This window comes from Manduca sexta, chromosome 9 (assembly GCF_014839805.1).
Source record: "Manduca sexta isolate Smith_Timp_Sample1 chromosome 9, JHU_Msex_v1.0, whole genome shotgun sequence".
Lineage (NCBI taxonomy): Eukaryota > Metazoa > Arthropoda > Insecta > Lepidoptera > Sphingidae > Manduca > Manduca sexta.
This window is the reverse complement of record NC_051123.1, coordinates 8219697-8240326: the sequence shown is the minus strand read 5'-3', so window position 1 is coordinate 8240326 and position 20630 is coordinate 8219697. Positions and strand designations below refer to the sequence as shown.

General features: G+C 35.1%; 1 protein-coding gene across 8 annotated transcripts in view; it reads left to right on the top strand.

The window, feature by feature from the left end:
• LOC115449153 (cytospin-A) overlaps window positions 1-20630 on the top strand; it is a 41458-nt gene that overhangs the window by 4157 nt on the left and 16671 nt on the right. For 7 of the 8 annotated variants that reach the window (XM_037436974.1, XM_037436975.1, XM_037436973.1 and 4 more), the window contains exons 2-8: window positions 15086-15564; window positions 15653-15808; window positions 16092-16277; window positions 16755-16879; window positions 18925-19084; window positions 19828-19923; window positions 20103-20227. In XM_037436974.1, the coding sequence (XP_037292871.1) occupies window positions 15160-15564; window positions 15653-15808; window positions 16092-16277; window positions 16755-16879; window positions 18925-19084; window positions 19828-19923; window positions 20103-20227 (1253 nt within the window). In that variant the 5' untranslated portion in view covers window positions 15086-15159. Of the gene's footprint in view, window positions 1-15068; window positions 15565-15652; window positions 15809-16091; window positions 16278-16754; window positions 16880-18924; window positions 19085-19827; window positions 19924-20102; window positions 20228-20630 lie in introns of those variants that run through there. The other variant, XM_037436972.1, reaches the window with a different exon arrangement.

The window sequence follows — 20630 nt, the reverse complement described above, 5'->3', positions numbered from 1 at the left end:
GTCTATTACTATTAATAGATAACGTTTTATTAAGATATAATTTATGTAGGTATGTAACTATATTCCTACGTCGCGTTTTACCAGTACGTAGTCCATTGTTCAGACAAGTTATAGACGGCCTCGGTGGCGCACTTTTATTGCATGCGCGGTACGACAGTGCTTTGAGATCCTGGATTCGAATCCCGGGTCGGGCATAGTTATAGTGTCTTTCCTCCCAGTATCAGCCCGGAGTCTGGAATTCGTACCTAATACGGCGACAGGCTCGCCCCCTATAACATCATAGGACGGAACACTTTTGCCGAAAATCGGGTGCCCTGGTTGCACCTCTGTCTACACCTTCGAGGATAAAGGTGCCATGTATATCGTTTCTGTTAAGAAAGAATAGTAATATCAGTACATATGCTGAATGGTAATTCAAGGCAAGACTTAAAATACATAATATTTTCTAACAGACCAGCATTATTTGTCAGGCGAGAGATCATTGTCTCTCGTCTATCGAGACTTTGGTCGCCATTTCATTTACGAAATGCTATGGAGCCATTTTTTCGTGTCAGTATAAAAAATACTTCTAGTGCCAGACATAAGCCGCGCCATGAGACTTGAATCACACTTCGACAGATCTCTTCAGTCAATACTCATTACCAGATGTCATTACCCGGATCGTCTCGTCGTTTGTAATAGTTGTTTGCAGGGCCATTTAATTCTGAATCAGAAAAACATTTATAACCATTTTCATTCCATTATAAGTGTACTACTAGCTTTTGGTCGCGGCTTCACCCACGTGAAGGAGTTTTCCGGGATATTTTTTTTCCGACTTACATGATATGTATGTATCGTTATATTGTGACCAAAGTACAAAAAATCATTATAGATTGTAGCCTATGTGTTATTCTGATGTATAACCAATATTACAGTAAAGTTTTATCCAAATCCGTTCAGTAGTTTTTTCGTGAAAGAGGAACAAACATATGTATGTTTGTTTCTCTTTCACGAAAAAACTACATGTACGTACATCCATACATCCATCCTCACAAACTTTCGCATTTATAATTTTAGTAGGATAGGACACTTAAGACTTTATTCTGATAACAGGGCTCTTTCAAAATACTTGACTTTGACTTCCTTCCTTTTCCTTTCTATTGTTTATATTATGCAGCTTAACCGCTGCGTAATCTGACCTCATATGTTACAAATTACCGGATACTTGGAAGGTAATTACCTATAACACAATTTGACCCGCTCCGAGATTGATCTGGTTTCTGCGAAGAAATGATTCATGTAGAACTCGACTTCATAACGATGTTTACCGCAGATCTATGCGTAAGACTCAATGAGGACCAAAAATATCGATTAGTTGATACATGTATAAATAGTTTATTTTTAGATTATTAATAATGACTTGTGTAAATTAAGAATTACTCATCTAAATCACGATGCACTTTACATTTGGTTTTTGAACACGCCTCGTTTAGATTATACGTGTAATTTTGAAGAATTAAAAGGCAGAAAAATATGTGGAATATTTGATGAAATGAGTCAGCTTATTTCTTTACTCAAAAAGGAAGTAAATATGACTTCTAGTTTATAATATGCCTATATTTTCAATAAATATAATGATATATTGTAAAACAGTAGCGACGCGACGTAGGTGGCTCGTATGACTTGTTTGTACAGGCCGTTGCACAATAAACTTTAGTCAGCTGTACATGTGCCTCGGCGCTGTGCAAAATTGAGCCATGGCTTCAAGGAATGCCATTATTATTAAGTTGTTTTGGAATAAACCAGAAAACTCCGCTTGAATGGATACTGTCTACTAAGTCCATATGACTATTAACAATATTCTAAAAAGGTACAATATTGGCATTTATACCTATAACTTTATTAATGGTAATAGGTAGATATTTTATATAGCTAGAGAATTAATCTATGCCGTGAGATCCATTTTACAATTCATTTAATAGAAGTATGTGAAACGTAAAAAAAAACTCATTACATAAAAACGTTTACGCTGTTTATAATTATTTATGCAAGTTTTTATAAATTGTATAAAACATGAACGTTTAGTCAAAAGCGTATATTAAAGCAACTATACAGACTATATCTGAGTAGGAATGTACATAAAAGACGAGATGCATGATGATTGAACATCGAGATTAAAAAGCAAATTCGATTTGCAGAAAATAAAACAGATATTTTAATTTAAATTTCGAATAGCAGAACGATGTTAGGGGCGATTCGAGTATTACGTAAGCGCCAAAGGACGGTGGGGGTCTATGGTTTCTTTTTTCGATGGTTAAAATACTAAAATTCAGCTTATGTAATACTTAACGGCTTCTTAGGTATTTTTTATTTGTTAGAGAGCTACAGATCGAACTTGATAACTATCTTCTCATAGTTTTCTTAGTCCTGTAATTTTTTTTCTGTCAGTTCCAATATTTCCGAACGGATGAGTTTTTTTAAGAGTGAATTTATTTTTTATTATATAACAGGAACTTGCTTTGATGCTTGTTCACGAGTAACAAATTGGAACATACGTATGTTCTGTGGTACGTTACCGCAGGCTATTGGATAGAACAGTGCCGGCTTTATTGGATTTTAGTTCCTCTTTGTTCAGTTAAAATCCAATATTACTTCTCTTATTGTCGGCTTTATTGACTACCGTGAACATAAAAATTAAACCAATAAAAATTATATATTTTTTTATTACTTACACTTTAGTTATGCAATGAGACTATTGGATAACACACTGAATACATAACACTATATTCGGCATTTTATCTTTTTAGACATTTTGAGTTTCAATTGTTCTAACTCTGTTTCTCATTTTCTATAGAGTGAATCGAAATACCATTCATCCACCGATTCAATGATTCATCAAAAAAGTTCGGAAATAAAAAGGTCTATAAACTTGTTATTGGATTCCTAAACTGTGTAGGTATCCACTGATATTTTTTTTATCGAGTCGAGTAGAGTTCGAAAATAAGGCAGTCTGGAATGACAAATAATTCTAATAGGGTCAATCTGATATTATGAGGACTGTAATTAACTAAATAACAGATGTCAGGAAAAAATATGCGCCCTTTCTACGCTTCCCCACTGCCTCAAAATCATTTTATTTTATATTTATTATATGAGTTTCATACTTTGTTCCGATAAGACTCACAGTTTTACTTATAGAGCTGATTTAGGTGATTTCTTTTTTCTACTTTTCTTCTAGACCTTTCACAGGTCGGGTTTCATTGTTACCCTATTAAGAAGCCACGATATATATAGTAGTATTTGTAATACGGGATTTGCTTATTACATAAAAATTATCATATTTGTAAAAGACGTTCTCGGTGAAAGAGAATGTGCGATTACACTTTAAAAATAACCAGTTATGCCCCTATGCTGGTGAAATGAACAGAAATTATCGGGAAATTAAAATACTTTTCGTAATAAGCAGTTTGTGCGTTAATATGCACTGATATTCTGTAGAATATAATGGTAGATGTAATATCAAAAATGTCGAATTCAAGAGCCCTGCGAATCCAGTGTCCTACTAAGTTTAATAAACGATTCCAATCCCTTTTTTCGATCGCTAAAATGGACCAATCACAATTAAATGTTTTTGACATGCTTTTAAAGATTTATTTTGATTGGTTTATTCTCGGGATCGGATTGAAGGTTAAGATTGGGATCGTTTATTAAAAGTGGCCACTAGACTACGACGGCAATGCATAAAATATGGCAATTAGGGGCGGAATAGTGTACAGAACGAGTACCCTCCTAATTGAACTTATTTGGCACGGGTTTGAAATTGAATATACAATATTGGAAAGGGCACATTTCATAAATACAATATATAGGTCTATATCGATAGATTTATATGTATATATAATAGCAAGTAACAACAAAACTTCTGTATGTTTTATTGCTAATTGAACCCAAATTGTACACAAAATTTTTTTTTTTGGAGGTAACGGTTTTTTTTTTATTAGTGTTACTTCAGAAAATTTCCATTTCCTAAACTTTTGACATCTTCTCGAAATTTCATATTCAATTAATTAGGAAACATAACTTGCCCAGTAATAGGAACATTGTCACTAATATAAATATGATTAAATATTAGTCTTTTTTAATTTAACTAGGTATATTTTAAACTTTTGTTATTGTTTTAATATACGAGAATGTTGATTTTTTTCTTATTAATTAACATTGTGCTGGAATATGTAACTTATAACTATTATGCAGAAGTGTCTTTACAGTAAACCAGTACAATATCATTGAGATTAGTTTCAAATGTCATGTGGTATTCCCAAGAGCAGTATTAAACGCAGTTGGGTTACGAGAGTAGATTCATAATAGGAATGAAAATTAGTAATGGTTTACGTAATGATTTTTTTATGTTTACGCGAATGTTAGACATTAAAATTTAACTATTTTTCGGATTTTGTCGCGGTTTTAATATTTTAGTTTTCAAATCGCGATAAAATACGATAAAGAGTTTAATTTTAATACAAGTGGTTTATTTGAATCGTATCGGACTATACAGATTTTTATGGCCAAGGAGATATTTCGTTTACTTTTAAGAGGTTTTCTTTTCTTTTTAAGCGTTTTAAAAAAAAAGGATGATATTAAGATCAATTGGAAGTTTATTTTTTGTGTTTGTTAGTTTAGAACTCAGTCGTTTATTATCAGAAGTCTTTGTTTGCTTTTTTTAATTTATTTCCAGACTTTTTCAGAATGTTCAGTACTTTGGTTTTTAAACTAAAATAACTGGAATAAGTATGTCGTCCAACTAATCGAATTTGCGAATTTTGCTGTCTTGTGACATTTCTCATTGATATTTTATACATGTTCGATGTTACTATGCTAAACTATGCCATAGATGATAAGGAGTCCGTTATAAACTTAAAAGATATGCCCAAATTTAGAGACTCACAAATTTACATTAATCTTCAGATGTTTTCACACCTGTATTTTGTAGTTTATAATTAATATCATTAATTCGTTTTTTATTCGTAACTTATACCCGACCTCTTCGACAGGAAATTTTCAAAACACGTAATTTCCTATTGCACAATACGCAAACTATTTCAAAATGACAAACTGAATTACATACATAAACTTTCTAAAGATTTTATGTGTGAAATAAGTAAAAGTTCCTTGTTTATATTCAAAGTGGTCGCTTTGAATTCTTTGTTTTGAAATAACTGCTTTTACTTGCATGCGAAGTGTTCAAATAGTGAAAGAAAATTGGTTTTCTCACAACAATGTTCTATGACTCTTATCAAAATGTTGTGAAATTAACTTCATTTGCATAATAGATAAAGCAAAATGTGCTTTAGGTCCCTTACCCTAGACGCAAATGGCATAAGTTAACAATCAAATCAAATGTTGAACGTCATTTGTTGCGCGTCAATTACTCTTGCTTCGTAACTACTTAATACACGACTTTGTGGCATAGTGACAGCACATACACGAGTTTAATTAAGCAATTTATCATCATTAATTTAGGACGTGCTATCACACTAAACGATATATTGTCGTTCGAAACTAGCAACATAGATTGGTTAACGGCTATTTGACCAAGTGTGTTCCAAGGATGTTGCGTATTGTGCCCCGCTGCGTCACAAGGTTACGCGACAATTTTCACGATGCTAATTACACCACATCAATAACTCATGAGTCGAAAGTATTCAATTCGGCCGCGTTGCCCGTTGGCTTTAGTCACGACTGTGCATGTGGCGCGCATATGTTTACTACGCTTCGATATCAAATGGTTTTTCTCCACACTCACTTTGGTATAATAGTCGTTTGTCGGGTACTTTCCTGTACAAAGTTTGAGTGACGTCATTTAAGTCGTTGTCTGATGACCTAATTCATTCAATCGTTCAGTTGGACACAGCTTTGATGTAATCATCAATGTTTTTACGGTACATTTTTGATAGAATCAATGAATAAGTTTCATTACTAGTCAGGGTAATTCCCATTGTCGCGTCACTGAGTCTAGGTGTAGATACCGTGTTTAAGGAAGGAAAATAAAATTATATTATCTAGTTTTCCAAATAATCAAATAGAATGGAGAACATGGAAGGGGTTGGATATATTTATAAGTACATTTTATTTCCTCCTGCCTCAGTGGCGTAGTTGTATTACTGGAATATAGTCTAGTTGAGGTTTGATAAAGACGAAATTACTACTCTTAAAAGATAAACTGCGGATGCCTTAATGTATTCGGTGAGCCGTAGCCGCGAAGGGTCTTGCACTGAAGGTCAACAGCTAAATTATATACGAACTGTAACTATGTTCATTATAAATCGGATAGTCTATATTTTTATATTGCAACAGAGTCTAACTCGTAGACTATTCTTTTGTTTTGTAGGTGGTCACTTCGTTACAGTAGAACTTTTGTTTCTTCCGATGTTTTAGATTAGATTAGTTCTAAAGAACATTGCATATTTTGAGTAATTCCTTGGTTATGTCCACAATGCATCCTCGATTTCTGTAGCGACGATCTTTCACCATTAAAAACTTAATAATTTGCCAGTATTTTACTGTTAATGCAGTAGACATTTGAGGCATCTAGATGTTGCAAATAATTCGATTCAAAGAAAACATCCTCCAATTTGTACGAAACGGTATACTACTACAAAAATAAAACTTGGCAAAACTCAAGAGAAGTCTGAATGCATTTATGCTAAAACGCTATTTTCCTCTATAGCATTTTTTCAATGTGCTATTTATAAACTATTGTATGTTTTTTATATTACCCTCGTTTCAGTTAATTTCAAAAGCATTACAGAAACTCATTAAGATAACACACAGTTACCATCAGTTTTCGCAACGGACAGATTGCACCTGTAGTGATGTTACTATCATTCGTAATTAATGCGATTTTTTAATGTAGCTATTTCATCCATACTATAGAAACTAAATTATTTATTACACCTCAAAGGATTGTAATTTTTTCAGCTTATAAAGCAATAGAATTTACAGTAATTGAGAATACATTTTGAATTAAGGACCCCGATTTCCTTATATGATTATTATTAGGAGCGATAGTATTTCGTGGTATAATTAAAATATATTCCTGTAATATCGTCACATACCTTGCGGTTAGTTTATTGTATGGTCTTCCTTATGAGGTGCGCTGTTTGAAACGCTATCGTCTTTGTAATAATAAAGGGATTCATAGTAAACTTTACCGCCATTTCCTCTCCATAAGGCATTACAATGGTCGATGGCACTATCGATATCCGGTCTGGAGTCATTGTGACCCGCTTCCTCAGTTTCTTCCCAGGACAGGGGATTCTGTTTCCTGACAAGGTAAAGTCCTGTGTAACAAAATAAATTACAATCATCTTCAACGAAATTATATATGAGAGAATCGTTTACTCCTACAGAAACACCAGCCGCGTGCTAAATTAAACAGGAATCGTAGAAACAACACAAATATCAAAGCGCATCACTATACGCGATTAATTCTCAGTTATGAGTTGCATAGTAGGATAATTCATGTAGAATACGCGTCGGCGCCGCGGTGCCGGCGACGCACCTACCGCCAGCCGGTGCGCCGTGCGATCTTTTGCTAAGTAAAGTATATTTTCAAGGGGAAACGGAATGTAACATATTTTAAAAATTACCAAAGTTTTGCACTAAATGAACGTTAGCTGGTGTATTTGTTGAAGCAGTTAGTTTTATAGTAGTAGTTATTGACAGCGTCAGTGCGATGCCTTCTTGAACATAAACTATGCGTCTATTCCTTGTAGGTTTAATTTGTCTTTCCAATTTTTTTTTAGTTCATAAAATAATTATCAGTTTGTTTACATCGTCCTCTGTCTCAATGGTAAAGTATTCTACATTGATTTACGTCCACACTGCAATATTTTCATTCATCCGTAACGTGTCTTATCACGTTTCCAATGAGGTTTGTGTCATACGAACGATATTGGTCGTTTGGGTGGTAGCTATTTTCCTGTTTATTGAAATACTTGAGGCAGTCATCTATATCAATAGTCACAATTTACCTAATAACACACCTCAACTTACTCATAAGTCATCCAAAATTGGAGATAATTATGGTAATTATACGTAGGTATATAAAAAAAATAATTTTGATTTTGACATTGAGAATAATTGAATTCTCCGGAATCTTGTAACTCGAAGCAGCGGTGGTATTAGCGGTGGTACCAATTATTTTAAAACGATTTACGGATTTGACATCGATATAATAGCACTGTTATGATAAAACGAAATGAATATAAATTTTAATGATAACATTTTATAATTGTTCTTGACATAATCCTTACGCGTGGGATGAGTCCTGAACGGAATTTAAAATACGAAATGGATATATCACTTTTGCCATTCGCCAATACACTTGGCGGTAACGCAAACTGGTTTGTTTAAAGTTAACGCAGAGAAAGTATCTCACGGAGTTGTGCTGTATATCACGCTTGCACGACTTCCGAACGGGGGTTTCCTTCATTTTTAATGAGCTGGTGATCTATAAACAGTGCTCTAGGATTTATCATGAAGAGAATCATGTTAGGTTTGAATATGTATACTGATTTAACTCTAACCTTAATTCATGTGTGTTACCACACTCTTGGGGTATTAGTTAGTTTTTCCAAATTTTAATAAAATTCTACTTCCAAGCCAATTTGTTGATTGTTCTTTCTATTTATTAAATACCTAATTGCTAGTCTGTTATATTTTGTTGTGTGGCTTTGTGAAATATAAAAATGGTGCTGTCCATTTCAATTAGATCGTTAAACTTGTACAAAATATTGTGAAATGTCCACTGACATGCGATTATATTCAAACAGTAGTGGCAATATTGATTTGTACGTGCTTCAAATGCAGTTTGTATTTGTATGGACCGTTAGCGGGCATTATTGGCGCGTCCGTCTCTAAACACGCTTGCTAGCTTGAATCCGACCTTTCTGGGTCACCGGACTGAGTTCATTCTATGCGTTGCTCTATTAAAAGTAATGGTAAAACATCGTTGGACTAATTATAATTCGTAATTTAAAAATCCTTTTTCAATTTTAATATCCAATGGTGATTTCAAAAGATTTTTTTGTTCCCGTATAGAATTGACTCATAAAAGGACTTACCAAATAACACCTGATTATAATATTATACTGATGGTGTATGGTTTATGGAAAGATTGTGTTGAAAATAATAAAGCTTGATTGTTTAACATAGTTTGAAGGACTACTTGAAATAATCAATGATTTCTATTACAAGCTGACTAAGATTAAATAATTTTAACTTTATTACTATAATAATAACTTTCTCAAACTACATAGTTGCCAATTATCCCGAGAGCGAGGATTTTATTTCAACGCAAACTATAAACTTGTTGAATAACAATGTATCGATCACGCTCATTTTAAATTTCTCAATCTTTATGCTCTATGAAGCTTGTATTGATAGTGATATAAATTTAGTGATAGTGATTGAATGATCTAAACACTGCAGTTTGTCATCAGCAACATGGTCTCATACAGTCGCTATCGAGGCGTATTGTCAGCCCCAGGCGACCTCCCTAGTCCGCCGCGGCCATGGCTGGTCGTTCACCCTGGCACACCGGTATCCTAGTTGCTCTGCTCGTTGGAATGCTATGTGCTACTAGATAAAGTGTTGATAAGTCCCCTGGAACGTCTGCTGCTCCATTGGTTTTCTTCTGGGCAATGGGTTATATATTTTTGATTTCGTTAATCTGCTATGTTTTATTATAGATGTGTTTTAATATTTCTATGTAGATTGCAGCGTTGCTTAATATTTTTAGTCTATTTTGACAATAAATATTTCGATGAAATTAAATGAGTTAAATTTCATACATATAAAAAAATTACTAATTTAAAGAATGTAAGTATTATATTTCCATAGTTAACAGTCATAGAAATATACATGAAGAAATATAATTATCAACAAAGATAAATGTATGCTAATAAATCATATTTATCACATGGATGGAGTGATATTATTTTTTCTATTTCTCATTCATAGCGATTAAATACAAATAATAAACTAAAGATAGCATCGTAATTATTCTTGAATTACACTTTTATTCCTACAATGTGGTCTATAATGTTGGGATGTTTCATGTCCAAATGCAGAGTGAGAGACGGGGTTATTTTTAGCCAGCCTTGAGGCGACTTTGTGTGCTTTAATGACCATTAAAGCTTATTGACCATATTTGACATTTATAAGAATGCTTCACCTTAAATTTATTTGTTTATGTCATCTTATTGGTTTAGTAAATTAGGCACTAAATTGTCTACTTATTAATATTCTTAACTTATTAACAGTATCGTTGAATGCCTTTACTGTAAGAAAATTTTAGCGACAGCTAATTGCTATTTATCCTATACTCAACACGACATCTTATCAAATACCAAATTTCATATTTTTGTTTGACTTGGTATGTATTTGGTTAAGCAAGTTCCGATTTAGGAAAAGAAAAAAAATCGTTTCCGTGAATGGAAAATTATTAATGAGACGTGATTTATTTGCAGACTTTTTATCTTCTTATTGCTTAGGTATTTACTTAAAGGCCAGACATAAATGGCTAAATAATTAGTTAATTTTATAGCATGAATAATAACTGTCTATCATCTATATTAGGAAGTAAAGTTTGAGAGGGTAAACGTAGGATGGAATCTTAAAAATACTGATCTACTACTGAAAGTTCTTTTACTTAATAAGGAGGTAGAGAATCCCTTAGGAATAAATAATTAAACAAACAAAATTTTCAAAATTTGATAAAATATCGCATATATTGTTTAAGCATTGATATTGTAAACATATGCGATATTTTATCGCCATCTTTTTCGTTTATGAATAAAATAGAAACCTTCATAGTCGTTTAGTGGAATGTGTGGTCAGGCAAACTGCAACAAGCGACAGCACATTTAGGCATTTGATTTGTAGCGACCTCGCGGACAAGTTCGGTGAAAGCAATACGATTTATAGGTTATTAACTGTTCTGCGATAAAGTAGGGTAGGTCGAAAAAGTATTACAGTAATAGCCACGTCTAAGCCAGACGAGCTTTATCGGCTTGGCGCGGAATAACTCTCTTGATATGGATAACGCGCCAAGGGAATTTTGAATTCTGAATTACGCGATATAGATTTGATTTTATGCCGGGAAATTTTATTGATTTTTTGTTTCCATGTTTTATTTGTTTCGGGGTAGTGATAAATATAGATCTTTTATATGTGTATATGTAATTGTAACCATATTATTCCATAACAAAAAAACATATTTAATATTATTTTTAATAAATAGGTTTTGGAACGTTACACTTATTTACGAATTATTGCGTATTGTCAGAAAAATACCATTTAGAAATGCATATTTATAACATCGGAACTAAAATATTTTTCCTCACAACTTATTAAAATTACAAGCCGCATACACCGTGACCCCAATACTGTGAATTACGTTTGTTTCTTCCGCCGCGCCGTTACCTTTGCCGTCGAGTTACGTAGTTGGGCTCCAAAGCGTTTCCTAACTAGGATGGCTCATGTCCGTTGTCCGCGACGCGCGCGCATACAAATGAACCTCACGTTAGCATACCGTGATGTGACGCGTCAGATACGTCTGACATTCCCGCCTGATTTGACGGCTAGCTTTGTGTAATGGGGTGAAGGGATGAAATGAAGCTAAAATTTAATTACTCAAGCATTTATTCGTCCCATAATGTATATAATAGGGGATTATTAAGTTACATGAATAAACTGAGTTCACGCTACGCTACACTGCGTTAATTTGGTCAATATTTTTTATATTTTGATAGATCATAAATGGAGTTGATGGTACAAGCGATTGATATATTTGAAATGTCACGTTTTAGTTTGGCTAATTTGTTCTCACAGTTATACAATGTTTTTTTCGATTATATAGGATAATGCAATACCATAATACAACAGTTAACATAATGAGTGAGATTAGCTGAAGTCCAAATTACACGTATTTTCTATGGTTTGTCATCAAAAATAAACGGAGATATAACAAGCGTACTAAATTTAATGACCGGTTGGCTAGAGCTAGTATGTAAAATGCCAGACAGTGGCAACAGGCAGCGCCTTCGAGCTGAATTAATGATAGGGCAAGTTTTAGGAAGGCAGTGTGCAAATAGCACATTGTTTCGAGTTGGTTAGTAATTAAAGAACGTGAAACTCTTAGGCTTTAATAGCTGGAATGTACTGCAGCCTCCTTAGTACAGCGGTTGATGAGTTTGTGAAACGAGTTCGATTCTCGTGACTAAATGATGTTTTAGTGTTCATATTGAGGTCTTCAGAGCTCCACCAAGGTGCAAATGGAAACCAATATAGGGCTTTTAGGCTGTAACAATATGCGGCATACTCTGCTCTCTGTTGTAGGCGGGGATCTAAAAGAGGTTTTCTCATAAAAAAAAGGGGAATTGAAATCCTGTAGGTACGTAATATCCACGAATTAAATTTTGACTATGAGTGCAATTATTTTTATTGGATTATCATTTAAAACCCCGTGTCAGATCAATAAATAACGAACGTCATTTATCATAGTGTTTATATGCTTCACATAAATTCCATTTTCCGCCATAAATCCACTCTAATTTAAACCAATTGTCCCATTACTATCATGCGATTTGGACGCAGCCGTAGCGTTTCATACTTAATTGAATTAGCCGAGCCAAATTAGCTGGTAATATTGTGGAATTATAATTGAAGTTTACATTTACGTGGCAATATAATAATTGTATAATGCATGCAAAAAGGACGAAAAAGTTCCAAATTATTAATGAATATATAAAAGCCAATTTCACTAACTCGCCGTAATTCGATTCGTAAATGCTGTTTCGTAATATAAAAATAACTGAATTATTGCATCACGTTTCCCACGAAGTATTTAATTAACTTGTAAAAGATTAGTCGTGTCTGAAAAGGCTGTTAAACAAGGATAGCCTTATACAGTGAAGTTTCGGAATGAAAGGGATGGATAAAGCGAAGTTTATTGACTTCTTTTATGGGTATAGGTTTAATCTGCAAACTCAATATTAGGTTATAGACGCATAAAAGAGGGTGTGATGGTAATATCCCCATATCTATGGACAGATATCGATTAACCCATGGATTGTCCGAGCTGTCAAATTTGCTTACCCAATATGGACTTTATTTTATGCCCATTAAAGTCTTCTTCAATGGGTTACCTGCAGCCGCTTACCTGACAGTCAAGTGATGGGTTAAGGCAACTCTGACCACATTCAAGCCTAGTTTAATCTATCTACGGATTTGTATTTAAGCTTTTCGAATATTAATGAAATACTTACTATAAAACTTATCAACTCTTTGACAATTAAAGTAATTATTTCCTCTAAAATGCAATCGTTGCTGATAAATGCATAAATCACCCGATGTATCTAGAGCTATGAGTGCATTAGTCATTCCTTCGTGAATGCGATAGACTAAGGTTATGTGAAACATGTCTGACCACTGACCTTCTAACATGAATTTAGGTACGAAATATAATTGACATAACTCTTTGCAATAAAGACCATTTTTGTCTCCACTCTCTAGATATGTTCTACTGGGCCATATTTTGTCTTATTAATAACAACAGTGGATCTTCAACAATAAATATCAATTTAAATAGTCACCCTCCGATACATCATTTGTTATTATTCAGCCAATTCCATTCTACAATTAATGCGACTTCACCCATACATAACCTTAGTAAACGAAGTTATTCATAACCCATGCGTATGACGTCATAAAACACAATAGGGACACCGAAGGTGACGAGTTGCATTATATTCGATAGACTCGTAGTTAAATGGATAAAGGTTGGCAGCGAGGTGTCATGGATCTAGGGCTGCCCTAACTTCCTGAAGCCAAATCGAGATATTTTAAACCTCAATAATCTATGAAAGAAATCTGGGAGCTCTTCTAACTGCATTGGTATATATTGCAAATTGAAATGTGGTATCCAAGTATTTAGCTTAACCCGGACGACAGGGAAAGTAATTTTAAGCCGTTAACATGTCCAAGGAATACCGGTACGGATGCCAACCCTATCCGGGACCCCTTATTTGCATACGAGGGGAAACCTACTGCAAGTACTCGGCCATTGAATGAGGGGGATTATGAGATAAATTGACGGACAGTGGCCGGGCAATTGTGTCGTATTTTATATGCAGTTTATAGCGATTGACCGTCACGTGTTGTGGCTGAGTTTTAAACATTTCATAATGTTCTAGTTTGCACGTTTGAATGGAGAGTTTGAGAGTTTTTTGTGCAATTAAAGTGTGTGAACTACGCAGAAAACTTATTGTTTTGCAGAAATTGCAAATCTCAATGTTTGACGGGGATGGTTATAAATTGATTTGCGTGAAAAAGTCTTAGATAAATACAAACAAAACCATGATACAGTTCACTCTACGTTGTGTAATAAAGCTTATTTTCAAATTCATTGAAATGCACGTTTGTCGCAGTTATCGTAAGCGTTTCTAATTGTAAACATGCGTTGTTGGATTTGTAGAATATTAAATATCTTAGAAGTGTTTCATGCATTCCACATACGTATCTGTTTGTTGCAATGGTCGTAATTAAGTGTGGTGTTGGAATGCCATTCAATTAACGTCAGTTGAGTCAGCATTCTAAGTTACATGTGCGTACAACATGCTCCGTGGCCATCGTTTCTATAATTTATTCATTTATTTCGTTTTGTAGGCTGCCATGAGAATTTTTACGTCTAATTATAGTATGAAGGTGGTTGCGTGATTGTTATCGCATAACAATAGCTTGGATCGACGAATCATAGTGTCTTCATGCCCTATCGCATGTATATTCTATGTGAGATGTATAAATTCTAACTCGGAATTAAAATCTACCTTACGTATAATCATTTGCTCTTTAAGGAGCCTCATCCTAATTACACAGTAGGTACTAATTTTATCATTGATCAATTAGCATATTATATCACGTCGTAAAGATAACAAGGAAAGTTGTAAACACGGCTACGCTATCAGATTGTTTAATGTGATAGTTTTCTGCGCACACAAACCGCCTTATTCATTATTAATTCCGATCACGCGTCTCCTCTCAGTGAACGTCGAAAAATGAACAACTCGAACAAATTCGATCAGTGATACGAAAACGAACATGATATAAAACGTCAAGATGATGAAGTTCAAATCGTTGTTCCGTAGAGGGCCCAGTCAGGGGAAACAGGAGGCCACGTTGAAGGGCGCTCCGTCAGTCTCAAGTTTAGATTCCAAACACCACAAAGTCGCGCCCGCAAGAGAAAAGACCCTTAAGATCTTCGGATCGAAGGAGAAACTTCACAAAGCGCACAAGAAGAAGGACCTCGGCAACAACAATGCGGTGTTAGAGGATCCTGAGTTGCCAGATGTTTTGGAATACGAAGATGGACGGGTCAGGCACGATTATGGTAGTGCTGAGGAACTGGGCGTGTCGGTAGACGAGCGTGGCTCCCAGGAGTGCGTCAGTCTGCCCGTCACGCTAAATGCAGACCACATGCCGGGCTTTCAAGAGGTGGAGCTCAGGCCTAGAGTACCATCTGAGGTCAGTATGCTAAATTGAGCTATTGTATATTTCTATGTCTAAAGTAGTAGTAGGTCGACTTGTTTTGTAATTTTTGATCGCATTTTAGGCGTCATTGGCATCCGAAGCCCGGGAGATTGAGTCGTTGAGAAGGGAACTGGAAGCGACCGCGATGGAGCGCGCCCAGCTGCAGGCCAGGGTCGACGAGCTAATGGAGAAGGCTACCGAGGCGGACAAGTTACGAACCGAACTTGAGAGGTTGAAGGTAAGACATGAACAATTTATCCTGACTATTATGGATAGATGCGTAATTGTAGATGTCAATATAGACTAACATTTTAAATTGACTAAATTGGAATCGCATGAATGAGCGCGCTCCTTCTACTTGCTGAGCGTGTAAGTATAATATTGTCCAATTGCTTTTAATTTTCATTTTTTCTTACCGTATTATTTAACGTCATATTGTACGTAACGTCAGGGGCAGAAGTATTATGACATTATAAGCACGATAAAGTGCTACAATAAATTTATGTTTGTTTGGTATACAGAACCAAGAAGTGGAGCGCGAGGCGGCGCTGGAGCGGCTGGCGGACGAGAACGGCGCGTTGCGCGCGCGGCTGCGCGGCGTCGCGCACTCGCCGCTCTCCGACAGCGAGAAGCGGCAGCTGCTGCTCGCGCCGGCGCCGCGCCGCATGCACTCCTCCGCACCCGCGTCCATCGCACTCGCGCATAATGTACGCAATATTTACATTACTTTAATTTATCGTTATGTCTTCTTTGTATCTCTAATATACACATTGTCAGAGAAAATCGCAGGAAGAACCGTGCTAACTTTATGCCAGTAGCTACCTGACTTTTAATTAGCCCAGGAACACACAGGAATTCGAGGGGACGATATGGGTTCATATTTCATGGGTACTACACGTAAATTATTCTCAAGACCATGCAGGTTTTATGGAGATCATTTCATTCAAATATTTGTTTTGATCTTCCTAGAGATATAACAAACCCTGTCGCAAAACGTGTTCTGTTATATGGACAAACACCAATCAATGATTTCTAGTTGTCTGCTCCTTGATGCCGAGAATCCTTTCTTAAACCTGCGAATTTAACGGCTCACTTATTGAACTTCCATATTTAAAGATGTCTTGCCATAATCATACTTGACACGTACTGATAATATTAATGAAGTTTTGTGTTATGATCCACAGGGTGAAGGCGACAGCGGCGAGGCGACGACCCCGGAGTGGGACAAGCACTCATCGTCATCACTCAGCGAGGTGTCGGTCGCGTGTCTACAAGACCGCATCTTGCAGATGGAGGAGCACCATTACAGGTGATACTGACGGCATTCAATAAACCATACCAATCGTTGACCATCCGTTACCGATCATTGGTAAGAATGAATAAGCCATATCTATCGTTAACTACCGATCAATGATAAGAATGAACCAATCAAAAAGCATCTCGAATAGTCGGAGCAGCCAACGCTAAAAATTGCATCTACTTTCTTAATTGAAAATTGTTTTTAAGTTACTATTTAGTCGGTCTAAAAAACGATCACTTATTAAAATAAACCAATTTAAATATATCATCTTTAATGGTTGGAGCAGCGAGCGCTAAAAACTGTAACTATATTCTGAAATGAAAATTGGTTTTAAGTTATCATAGTCAGTCTAAAAATGTTGAAGCAGGCTTCGTCAGCAGCACTTGTTAACATCGGAAGTAGTATCTTTTTATAAATTAATATATTATCAGAGATGTCGTATAAAAAATGTTGAAGCAGGCTTCGTCAGCAGCACTTCTTACCATGGGAAGTAGTATCTTTATAAATGAATATAATCAGAGATGTCATTATGTAGTGAAATTAACATTATAATGGTTCTGCTTAATACAAATCTCTAGCTGTACATTCTGAGAAATGACACCAGCTTGCGTGCGAGTGAGCGGTGCGTATGCGTCGACGACTTTGAGATATTTATTGAAATTAATACTAGGAATCTTTTTTGAAACAACCAATTTATTTATGCTTGGAAATGCGCTACGTTTATGTCGTTTTGTTTTATCTCTATTACTGTGTTAATTGACAAATATCTTACGCTGAAGCTTCAGTTTGCTAAACATAAAATAAGGTAACCCTTCATCACGTGATAAATTTATTAAAATTATGATGCATCAAAACCTTTTCGCTCTTACCTGTTATCTATTTTTGTTCATAACCCCACCTGTACAGAATGTCTGTCTCTAACTTGTTATCAGCAAACGACCTACCTCACTGAAGTTTAGTACCTACGATGCTCATAGAGAAGCTTAATGACTTGAGACAATAAATGGTATGATAAGTTTAAAGATGATACTTATGACTGGAATGAGACGAGGTATCAAAGAATTAGTAAAATAGTTTTTAAACTTTTTTCTATGCCGAGAAAACATACGGTATGATAAGTTTAAAGATGACACGGGTGGGTACTTATGACTGGAATGAGACGAGGTATCAAAGAATTAGTAAACAGGTATTAAACTTTTTTTATGCCGAGAAAAGATACGTTTGCGCTAATACCATTGGCGGTGAGGGCGCGGGGGCGTTTTCAATAGAACGGCTATGTTGATTTCATCGATCATCTAGACAACTTTAATGTCTAAAGGAGATTCATGGAAATTCTAGATACAGGTAGTGATGGTATAATACGCCCTGTAATGCCACGTGATCTACGAAGAACTGTGCTGGGTATCTCTGTTGTAGATGCAGTAATTATTTACAAAAGTTCTTCAACTATAAAAAGATTAAGGTCAGGGAGTCCTATTCCGTCTACGAGGGCGAATCAGTGTTTTCGCAATTACGAACATTCTCTTCGAAGGAGAGCTTTAAATAAATAATAAGTTTTATTGAAAAAGTAAGAGTTGACATTCGGTATAAGTAGATAGAGTATTTTTTTAACTTTTTTCCCTATATGAATATCAGTCATAAAGTAAGCTGTCGTTCGATTACATGAAATAGGGCCCCATGACCTTATATCTTCTCCTTGCTTTTCACGATTATGTTCAAAGGTCCGCTCGTTTTGCTTTTGGTTCATTATAATTATCCTGTACATTCGTTCCAGGATCCATGCCCACCTCAGAGTTGTTTGCCCTCTATTCACTACAAATGCATTTTTATAAATCCGCAATAACAGTGACATTATGGCTCTTTTTAAATTTTGGTGCATGGGATTCCCATAAAAAAATACTAAGATACCATGATAAGTGTTTTGTTATAGTGATTTCTTATGTTACGCGAATGTTAGACATTGAAATAAGACTACTTTACGGCATTTTTCGCGAAAGAAGTTTTATTCAGCACTACTTTATTCCAAATATAACAAAAACATAAACACTTTATAGTACCAGCGAAGAACTTCAAGCGACGTTGGCCGAACTGGCCGACCTGCAAACCCAACTGGCGGACGCGCACGCGGACAACGAACGGCTCGCGGACGAGAAACAAGTGCTGTTAGAGTCGCTTTGCAGACAGACTGAGAAACTAGAGGACAGCAGGACTAAGGTATTTATAATAACTAAAAGGTAACAGGGGAAAGGGACAACGTGAATAGGTTATAATGAAACTTAACGATTTAAGGCGATACCTCAAGGTTTTTTTTTTTGGTTCAAATTAGTAAAGATTTAATTAGTCTGTTAGTTCTCGCAGTTGAAAGAGAAACGTAAAAATAATAAATATGCATGGATATTTTAAAATTTCGTCATATTAAATTTTAAAGGCCGAAATATCCATGCATATTAATTATTTTTACGTTTTTCTTTCAACTGCGAGAACTAATCACTAACTAGACGTGATTTTAAATTCTTTACTTGTCAATACTTGTTTAGTTACCCAGATTAAAGGTGAAACAAAATGTATGAAAATGGGCCTTAAGCTATAACCTTAATGTTGTTTCAAGTTCAGGCAATTGTTTTTGTTTTTCTTGTTAACCCTAGTTTAGATACTTGCCGAGTACAGGCGAACAGTCGAATATGAGTGTGTAAAGAACTTATTCAGATGTTTTCGTAATGCATAATTCATAGTCATATTTTTACACGAATTATTCGCAAAGTTATTCGCCACTAGTGTAAATGAGACATAACAATTGTAAATTTACCCTGCTTCCATATTTGAATTTTTATGTACTTTTAAATCGATGACTTATGACGGCCAGTAAATGACTTGACCACAAAAAAGATCTCATGACTTAAAATATAGTGTGAAAATAGTGTTGAATTAATAATAATATTGTTTTTGTTGTATTCCAGGTAGACACGCTTCAGGAACTGCTGCTCCGTGAAGGGATAGAGCCAGAGACGCTAGCGCCCGGCGACACCGACCAACAGCTACTGGCTGTTTTGAAGGTAATTATTAAACCATTATAAGCTCAGTAAACAGTGAAAAAAAAACAAACTTTAATTCAAATAATATCTCTGTGATTAGAATACAAGTTAGTGATTGTAATGGATCGAGTGTTGATAGAATTAAAATCATAAAGCACATGTTTTAAGATTGAACATTAAAACAATATGATTTGTTTCAGTTATCGCAAGAAGAAAAAAGGCATCTTCTAGCGAAACAAGAACAACTCGAAACCGAATTGACGGAAACCAAAACAGCATTAGAAGAGAAAACCAAAGAAAATGAAGCGCTTACAGAGAGAATTAGGTAAGGTGCAAGTTTTGCAGAATTTGTATGGTTATGTTTACTACCTATCAATATAGCTTCAGTTGCTATTAACTAATTTCTGAAAGCGGAAGAGATTCTAAATTATTGGCATATGGGTTTTATGTAAATTAAATAACCTATTTGAAGAGTTAACTCTTTCCTAATTTGTTTGGTTCTAATGCCTATGATATATCTAAGTCAAAATTTATGGCTTTGATACTCAGTACAGGAAAACGAATAACTTTTATTATGAAATCCAGTAATATTACGATACCAATCAATAGCCCCAACAATCGATGGCTCTTAACTACCGTATGTGAAAAAATTGCGATGTTCACAATTGTACAGTTTCGTTATCTACTTACTGTTTACTTCCCAACCCTTTAAAAAGTTTATAGATGGA